General features: G+C 60.2%; 1 protein-coding gene across 1 annotated transcript; it reads left to right on the top strand.

Moving 5' to 3' along the window:
• Positions 1-330: 330 nt before the first annotated feature.
• On the top strand, positions 331-8,786 carry PRODH (proline dehydrogenase 1). The gene is made up of 14 exons (XM_072350652.1): positions 331-641; positions 717-925; positions 4,653-4,687; positions 4,926-5,075; positions 5,158-5,222; positions 5,454-5,570; positions 5,697-5,776; positions 6,036-6,117; positions 6,398-6,490; positions 6,580-6,726; positions 6,835-7,010; positions 7,087-7,185; positions 7,291-7,379; positions 8,140-8,786. The coding sequence occupies exons 1-14, from the start codon at positions 363-365 to the stop codon at positions 8,325-8,327; spliced, it is 1,809 nt and encodes a 602-aa protein (XP_072206753.1). The 5' UTR covers positions 331-362; the 3' UTR covers positions 8,328-8,786.
• Positions 8,787-9,204: the final 418 nt, after the last annotated feature.

Genomic DNA, 9,204 nt, shown 5'->3' on the forward strand with positions numbered 1-9,204 from the left:
GTTCGCACTGACACCCATCTCGCTGCCGGGAACCCGGCTCGAACATCCCGCACCGGAGGCGACAACCTCCCCCCGGGGATGGCTGCGAGGGTTCGGAGATCCCTTAAAGAGATTCCTTTGGGTCACTCCGAGGGGCCAGCCCGCCCTCGCACATTCCCCCTCCAGGGGCACTGGGCTTCCTTCCAAACACCCCCCCACAACCGACCCTTCCCAGCTACGAGGGGAAGGAAGCAGCGGGCAGGACACGGGGCGGAAAGCCGGCCCCCTAACACAGGCCCGTGCCTGCGGGAGCCCGGCGGGGCGGTGCCGGGCGGGACGTACTTAAGGCGGCGGCGTTGCGGGCGGGCGGCTCCGCAGTGCCCATGGCTCTACCGAGCGCCGTGCGGGCGCTCCACGCCACCGCCGCCCGCGTGGGCGCCCCGCGCTCCGTTCCTCGCGGGGCCGCCCCACCGCTACCGGCCAGCGGGAAGGGGGGAACGCGGCCGGTACCGTCGCCGGTCCCCCCGCGGGGTGCGGCTCCGGCCGTAGATTTCGGGGACCCGGAGGAAGCGTTCCGCAGTAAAAGCAGCGCCGAGCTGCTGCGGGGGCTGCTGGTGCTCGGGCTGTGCGCTGTGGGACCGCTGGTGGAGCACAACCGAGAGGTGGGTAACGGGGACAAGGGAGGGGTGAGAAAGTCGATGTCGCGGTGCCGGCGCTGAGGTTCCGCTGTCCCGCAGCTGCTGCAATTCGGGAAGCGGGTGCTGGGCCAGGCGCTGTTCGAGCGGCTGATGAAGATGACCTTCTACGGGCAGTTCGTGGCCGGGGAGGACCAGGAGGCCATCAAGCCGCTCATCCGGCGGAACCGGGCCTTCGGAGTGGGCGCCGTGCTGGACTACAGCGTGGAGGAGGACCTGAGCCCCGCTCGGGCCGAGCGCCAGGAGCTGGCGTGAGCGCGGAGTGGCGGGAGGGCTGCGGGGGGGGTGGCGGGCGCGGGAGTTGGCCGCGACGCGATTGGCTGCGAGCGCCCATCCCCCCCGCTCCTATTGGCTGAAGGGCGCCGTGCGTCACCGCCCCGCCTCCCGCGGCGCGCCCCGGCCCCCGGCATCGCCCCCCGGTGCCGCCCCCGGCTTTTCCCGTCTGCTTCCCATCATTTCCCCCCCCCATTCCAAGCCTCCTCCTTCCTTTCTTCCCCCCCCGCCCCCCCACCCCCCATCTCCCCCAATGGCGCACAGCTGCGCTGTCCTGCTGTGCTAAAAGCAGCTCCCGAAACTCCGTGCTCGGAGCGGCTGGGTCCGTTTCCAGCAGGTGTTCGCCCACCCCTCCCTTCCTCAGCCTTATCTCTGCCCCGCACCCAGCACTGCCTATCGCACAGCTGCTGCCGCGCTGCTGGCTCTGGCGGTGATGCGGGAGCAGCTGATCCCTGTGTGCTTCCCCGGGCACACAGCCGGGGCACGTGCTGCTATCCGAGCCGTGCTCAGCATCCCAATGGAGTGTAAGCAGCCCGTAAAGCGGGGGGGGGGGGGTGGAGGGGGGGTGACAGCGCTGCCTTTTCTGCTGTCCTTGTGCCGGCTGTGCCTGCACTGAGTGCTCCTGCCTTTAGCACTGAAGGCTTTTTGCACCCGTTCCCTGTTAACTCTTGATGTGTTCAGGCTCTGTTGCCCACCCCCTCCCTGATGCAGGTTATAGGGCTGCTGCTGCCATGGGGCTCCCACCCAGAAAGCTCTGTGCTCCCTCACTGTCACCCTGTCCGAGCCCGCTGGGTGCCATGCCAGCCACGGAGCTGCAGGCAGCGTGTCTGTGGCCTCCTGATGCCATCTGCTGTGCAAAGCCTCTAGCAGCAGGCTGCATGGAGGCACCCTCGTGCTTCCCCCAAAAAATGCTCCTCGTGACTGATTTGCATTAACGTGGCACAGGCAAGCACTGGCTGAGCCCATATCCTTGCATGCCTGCAGCCAGTTCAGTCCTGCCCTGCCCAGGCTCAGCCTGCTGCTCGGCGCCCTGCCAGCTTGTTATGGGTATCCTCCAGGTGCCACTATGAGCACTGCAGTCAGGTCATGGTGGCACAGCCAGGGAAAGGCTCCTGCAGGCAGCACTGCTGGGTGTGGGACACGGCACGGGTGGGCAGTGCTGCAGGCAGGGCTTTGCTCCTTAGGAGGAGGGAATGGAGCAGTGCAGCAGGAGCCAGGTCGGGTTGTATTAATGTGAGCAGGGAGGTTCCTTCCCCTGCAGTAGGAGTTCCTCATTCCCAATGGAGCCAGGTGCCAGGGCATGCTGCACATTAGGGGTGCTTTCTGGTTTTGCCTTTGCAGGGAGGTGCTGCTGCAGTCCTGGTGCTGTGTGCTGCAGCACAGGCTTGGAGGATTCTCTGCCAAGTGCTTTGTTTGATTCCTCCCTAAGCAGTTTTTGATATTGCCCATAGCTTGAGTGTGGGCTTCCTGTGACCACATGGCTTGCCTTAAATGTGGTCACTGAGGAGTAGCTTCTCCTTTATGTTTTACTTGTCCATCTCCTGCTGATGGGGCAAAGCAAGCAGGCTCATGGCAGCCTCCAGCCTGAAACACATTGCCACATGCACCTTACTTCTGATGAGGGCACCCTTGTGCTTCTCCTGTGATAAAGCATCTGAGCCTGATCCAAAACTCCCTGAAAGCCCAACTCTACAGCACTGGCCACATCACCTTGCACATCCATCCAGCAGGCTGGTGCTCCCTGCTCCTCTGCATTGGCTCTTGATAAAAGCACAATGGTGCCTGCTCCTTTTTCTTTCCTCGCTTTCTTCACACTCAGGGCTGCAGCTGAAGGATCTTTTGGATCTTTGTACCCAACTGGAGCTTTGTGCAGGGCTGCTGTTCTGAGCTTACCCAGGGCTAAGCATGCCTTGCAAAGAGTTGCTTTGCTTCTGGGAGCTCTTGGGCAGTGCTCAGAGATGCTTCCTGCTCCCCTTCCCCCCCCTATGATCTGGTATAAGCTACTTCAGCTGGGCTAAGTGGCATTTGGGTGTTGTGGGAATGGCTCTGCTTGCCAAAGCTAACACTGCAAAGAAAGCAGCTGATATCCAGGAAGAGCTATTTCTTCAGCTGGAAAGAGCTTCCTCTATTTTTGTTTTGATGCAGGACAATAAAGCGAGCACCATGGCACTGCTTTGATTACTCCCCCCCCCCCCAGCCACCCCTGCCCTGGGATGGAGGGTTCAATGCAGTCATGCAGCAGGAATGCTGCTGGAACGGGTGTGTTTGTCTTCAGGAACACAAAACACTTCAAAGCCGAGGGGTGTTTGCTGATAACTGAGCTGTGCATGCCAGAAGGGCTGTGCCAGGGCTGCTTGTCCCCAGCACACAGGTGCTGGATCGAGGTGTGCTCAGGGCTGCAGAAGAACTGTCCTGCCTGCACCAGGGGCATCTTGCAGCCGTCAGGGCTTTGCTATTGCATCCTTCTTTCATGTTCTGGAGCAGCAAGGTTCCTGACCTGTCCCATGGTCACAGAGCAGAAGCCAAGGACACAGCAGGTTGTGGCACGGCTCCCGCTGAGCTGCGGTTCACATGAGGCTTTGCTGTGCTCTGAGCTGCCCCAGGGAGCCTCCAGCAGGAGGAAAAGGTTTTGTTTGTGATTCCAGCAACTCCTAATCCCTGTCACGGGGTTCCCACGTGGGTGCTGCCCATCCGAGCCCCCTGGCGAGGCTCCCATGCTGATGGCATGGCCAATTTGGGGCAGTGACGTTGAGGCTGCGCAAAGCAGAGATCTCCTGGGAGGAGGTGGCTCTGGGCTGCCTTCCAGGGGCTACTGCATCAGACCCCTGTCTGTGGGCTGGGTGGATGGGGGCAGTGAGGAGGTGTAGCTGCTTGAGCTCCAGCAGGAACTCATGACTTGGGCACCAGTCCAGGCTGTCAGAGCCCTGCTATCTCTGTGACAAAGGGCTCGAGCTTGAAATTACATCCGAGGTTGGCTGGGGTTGGGGCTGAGCCTTGTTTGTAAGTGTTTGGCTGGTGCTGAGGTGCAGTGGAGTGGAGCAGCTGAGTGGCAGTGGGGCTGTGGGACCCATGGCTTGGTGCAGCTCGCCCTGCATGGGCTCCTTGCTTTATGGTCTGGCACTGGGATGAGGTTTGGTGCTCCCACTGTTTAAGGGCCATAGATATCATGGGATCATGGGATTGTTAAGGTTGGAGAAGACCACTAAGATCCCCAACCCCAACCCACCCCCACCATGCCTGCTGCCCACATCCCTCAGTGCCACATCTCCATGGCTCTGGAACACCTCCAGGGACAGTGACCACACCACTCCCTGGGCAGCTGTGTCAATGCATCACCTCTCTTTCAGAGAAGAAATGTTTCCTGATGTCCATCCTGAAATGGAACGCCCAGCCCCACCATGGTCAGCCTTTTCCTTGCCATATAGTGTGCATCCCCAACCACAATAAGATGGGATGGGCCAAGGTCCAGAGCATCCTCCCTGTGTGCTCTTTAGCAAATGCTTCCTGGGTATTGAAGCCTCTTTGCTTTCCATGAGAGGATTTGGGACACCTGAACTGCCAACAAAGTGGTGTTGGCCCCATTAGCAATGGGATGGTGAGGGAAGAACAGGGTGTAGTGCCAGGCCTTGGGGCTGCCTTGGCCACCGGTGTGTGGCTGCAGGGTGCTGCTGGCCTGGTCCTCACCTTCCCTGTTTCTCTTCTTAGCTCCTGCACCTCTGCAGCCGAGAAGGAGCCAGGAGGTGAGTGATGGCCTCTCCTGCTCTCAGCAGATATCGCCTGGCTGAAGGCCCAGCTGCTCCGGGCACCTGGGGGAAAAAAACTCATTCCTCCTTCATGAATTGGAGGAGGAATGCTGAGGTTCTCAGCTGACCCCACTCCTCCACAAATTGGGGTCTCGTGAGGTCTGAGGAAGGAGGCAGGAGCTGGTAGGGTTCAGCAGAGGCCGTGGGGTACATCTCTGCCCTCTTCCTACCCCAGGAGCAGAGCGGAGAGAGAAGCAGTTCCGCGCCCATCGTGGCTTTGGGGATCGCCGTGATGGAGTCATCAGCGCACGCACCTATTTCTACGCCGATGAGGCCAAGTGTGATCAGCACATGGAGACCTTCCTGCGCTGCATCGATGCATCAAGTAAGTCTTAAGTATGCCCCTGTGTGCCCAGAGACACCAGGGACCCTGCCCCAGCCAGCCCTGCCCCTGTGGCTCTTTGCAGGTGGCAGCTCAGAGGACGGCTTCTCGGCCATCAAGCTGACAGCACTGGGCAGACCTCAGTTCCTGGTGAGTACCCATGGGGGTGGGTAGGGTGGGCTGGGTTAGAGAGAAGACAGTGGGTGCTTCAGGGTGCCTGAAGCCACCTGGGGGATGGCCTCAAGCTTTAGGAGCACGTGAAGGGGTCCCAAGGTGAGAGCGTTGGTGCTTTGTACCGGGCTGTGTTCTCCTGCTATGGGCTCAGGGTCTGTCTATGGGGCTCTGAGTCCAGGCAGCTCACACTGAGCTCCATCCCCACAGCTGCAGTTCTCGGAGGTGCTGGTGAAGTGGCGGCGGTTCTTCCACCAAATGGCTGCAGAGCAGGGCCAGGGCGGGCGGGCAGCGTTGGAGATGAGGCTGGAGGTGGAGAAGCTGCAGGTGAGCAGGGTGATGTCTGAGGGGTGAGGTTGTGCTGCTGAAGGGAATCGGGGGGGGTCTGACTGTCAGACATCTCTGGTGGGGGCCTTGGCTGTGCCTTGGCACTGATGCTCCTTTTGGTGGCAGGAGGCCCTGGCCAAGCTTGGAATCGCAACCAAGGCAGAGAGCCAGCACTGGTTCACAGGCGAGAACGTGGGTGAGAGTGGGTAAGCTGTCCACAGCCTGTAGGGTGCTGTGGGGTGATGGTGATGGGACCTGGGCCAGCCCCACCACGACACTGGGCAGATGAGTAGCAGCAATGGGTGGTCTCCAAAAGTCATTGCTGACTTGTTGTGGCAACCAGGGGCTCCCAAAGCAGAGAGAGGTGACAAGCTGGGGCAGGGTGTCACTTGCAGCTGGTTTGCTGGTGGGGTGGGAGCTGGTAGAGGCCCCATCACCAGCACAGACCTGATTTCCCACCCACAGCACCGTGGATCTGCTGGACTGGAACAGCCTGATTGACAGCCGCACCAAGCTCTCCAAGTTGCTGCTTGTCCCCAACATCAAGGTGTGTATGCGCTTCAGCCAGGCTCTGCCCACCAAGCAGCTCTGCAGTGTGGACACTGCCAGTGTGACGCAGCTCAGCCCTGTCCTGGGGTGTGAGGTTGCCATCCTCAGACCCTGCATGGCTTCTGGAGCCCCACACTGACCTGCTGCATGCAGTTAGTAGGGTGGGCACCCCATGTGCAGCACAGGTTGGGGGGTGTTGGGGGTGGGCTCCCCAGGGCATTTGTCTCCCTGCAGTGCTGCTGTGCCAGGCAGTGCTGAATGGGCTCTTTTCATTTCAGACCAGGCAGCTGGAGCCTCTGCTTTCACACTTCACCGAGGAGGAGGAACTGCAAATGAAACGGATGCTGCAGCGGATGGACGTCCTTGCCAAGGTGTGGAAGAGGTGGGGACGGGCTCTGCAGTCAATGGAGACACGTGGCAGGTGGCCTCAGCAGCCCTTTGTGCCTCCTTCACCCTACAGAGAGCCACGGAGACGGGAGTGAGGCTGATGGTGGATGCAGAGCAGAGCTACTTCCAGCCAGCCATCAGCCGCCTCAGCCTGGAGATGCAGCGCCGCTTCAACAGGGAGCGGGCAGTCATCTTCAACACCCACCAGTGCTACCTGAAGGTGAGGCAGGGGATGGACTGCGTGGATCGGGGATGCTGTAAGCCATTTGATGTGGTTTTGGGGTGGCTGGTGACACTGGTTTGATGACCCTGGGCTGTCTGTGCCCAGGAAGCTTATGATAACGTGAGCGTGGACGTGGAGCTGTCGCGCCGGGAAGGCTGGCACTTTGGCACCAAGCTGGTCCGTGGAGCCTACATGGAGCAGGAGAGGGAGAGAGCTGCAAAGATTGGCTACGAGGATCCCATCAACCCCACCTATGAGAAGACCAATGAGATGTACCACAGGTAGGGGGTGCCCCCACCACGCTCCTGCCCAGCGGGATGGGGCAGCCTCACCACGCAGCCCCATGCTGCCCTGCAGGTGCCTGGACTATGTCCTGGAGGAGATCAAGCACAGCCGGAAAGCCAATGTCATGGTGGCAACTCACAATGAGGACACGGTCAAATTCACCCTACGCAGGTGGGTGCTGGTGGGGTGAGGCCAGTGTTGGGTGCCCGGTCCTTGCTCTGCACACAGGACGTAATGGTTCTCTGTTCTCCCCTAACATTGAGGCTTGGCTTGCAGGATGATGGAGCTTGGGATCCATCCTTCAGAGAAGAAGGTCTGCTTTGGGCAGCTGCTGGGCATGTGTGACCAGATCACCTTCCCTTTGGGTGAGTGCTGCAGCACCAGCACCTGGGAGCAGCAGGATGTGGCAGAGGACTCCTGTCCCGTTGTCACCCCAAGGTCTTCCTGAGCAGCTGCTGTGGGCTTTGAAGGCAAGATGGAGCCAGGCTCTGGGTTGCTGGCTGAGGACCTGTCCCAGTCTCCAGGCCAGGGGACAGCACTGCAAGGCAGACTGGGCAGTTTTCCAGCATGGATGCTGCTCTGTCCTGGAGTTCCCCCAGTAAGCAGGGCTTGGCTCTGGGTCCGCAGCCTCCTCTGGTCATGCTGGAAAAATGTGTTAACTTGATGTTTCTGGTTGAATGCTTCTTGAATTGGCCCAGCCCTCCCTGCCGGCATTCCCAGGGCTGCCGGTGACCTCGGCACTTTCTCCCTGGCACCTTCCCAAATCCCTGTGCAAAGCAGGGAGGGGACAGGCTGCTGTGTTTCCCCTCCTGTCCCAGGCAGGCTCCCTGCATCTGGCCGGAGATGCTCCCAGGCTTCCTGTGGGTTGCTCAATCCCATCCTCCAGCCCTGACGCGCTGGGCTCACCCTACTTTCCCCCGCACATAGAGGCAGGAAGCTGGGCTGGCTGACAGGGTGCTGGTTGGGACATCCCTGTGTCCCCAGCCCTGGCTGTCTACAAACCATCTCTGCTACCTGGAGTGCTCTGGGTTGCTATGCCTGGATCCTTGCCTTTGGTCACAGCAGTGCCAGTGGTGCCTTGGAGGGTCTTTGGGGCACTTCCACACTCTCCTTCTCTTCTTCCAGGTCAGGCTGGTTTCCCTGTCTACAAGTATGTCCCCTATGGCCCTGTGGACGAGGTGCTGCCCTACCTGTCCCGCCGTGCCCAGGAGAACAGGGGCTTCATGCAGAGAGCCAACCAGGAGCGGGACCTGCTCTGGAGGGAGTTTAAGCGGCGACTTTTTGCAGGCACCATCTTCAGCACCAACCCCTGACCCCTCCAGCCCTGCAGGACCCAGCCTGTGCCTGGCAGCGGGGCTTTTGTGCCTTCACGTTAACCACTAACCCAGCTCCTCTGCCTTGTTCTGTTGCTGTTTTTCCTCCTGAGGCCATTGCCTTGTGGGGGAGATGTTTTCTTACTGCTGTAGAACGACATCCTCCTTCTGGAGGCCACTACTGTAGGGCTGCCTAGCTGGCTGTGCCCCGAGTGATGTCCCTCTGCTGTTCTTTGGCAGAGCCAAAGCTCCACAGGCTCTCAGTGCCTTGTGGCCATGCCGGGCCTGAGGCACCTATTATGGGGACGGGAGCCTCCCAGTTACATCCCTGTGCTGTCCCATGAGGATGGGGCAGTGCTGAGGGCCAGGGAGCCAGGAGTTGGGCTGCAGCTCAGCTCTGCCAAGCACTGGATTTGCAGCAAATGGCAACGATTAAAGCACTGCTGCTCTTATTCCTCGACTCAGTGGGTAGTGTTGGGTTCTGCACCATTTCCCTGATAGCAAAGGCTGGGGGTTGCTCCAGCCAGCGTTGCAGCGTGCCTTCTTGCAAGGGTGCTGGATGCAGCAGCAGGGGGAGTTGCAAGGCAGAGAGCCCACGCTGTGCAGCAGCCATCGCAGCAGCTGTATTCCAACGCTGGGAGAGCTCTGAGCACTCGTGAGCCTGGGCTCCTTCCAAGGAGCAGAGCCTGGCTGCATCCCTGCCGGATGGTGCTGAGTGCCCCAGGGGCCACCTCATGGTCCTTCCCCGGGAAACAGCTGCAGGGAGTTGTTGAACCGTTGACAAAACAGCATATTTTTCCTTTGCTTTGTGTTTGGAAATGCTATAATGCTGGGGTTCCTTTCTTTTGCTGGTGTTATCCAAAACGTGGTTCAGCGG

Source organism: Excalfactoria chinensis, chromosome 16, assembly GCF_039878825.1.
Source record: "Excalfactoria chinensis isolate bCotChi1 chromosome 16, bCotChi1.hap2, whole genome shotgun sequence".
NCBI lineage: Eukaryota > Metazoa > Chordata > Aves > Galliformes > Phasianidae > Excalfactoria > Excalfactoria chinensis.

Bases quoted from the DNA above. Each gene is read 5' to 3' on its own strand.
- PRODH (XM_072350652.1), top strand. From the start codon at position 363: ATGGCTCTACCGAGCGCCGTGCGGGCGCTCCACGCCACCGCCGCCCGC. The intron at 5,571-5,696 runs GTGAGCAGGGTG...TTTTGGTGGCAG, and splicing joins TGGAGGTGGAGAAGCTGCAG to GAGGCCCTGGCCAAGCTTGG. The intron at 6,118-6,397 runs GTGTGTATGCGC...TTTTCATTTCAG, and splicing joins TGCTTGTCCCCAACATCAAG to ACCAGGCAGCTGGAGCCTCT.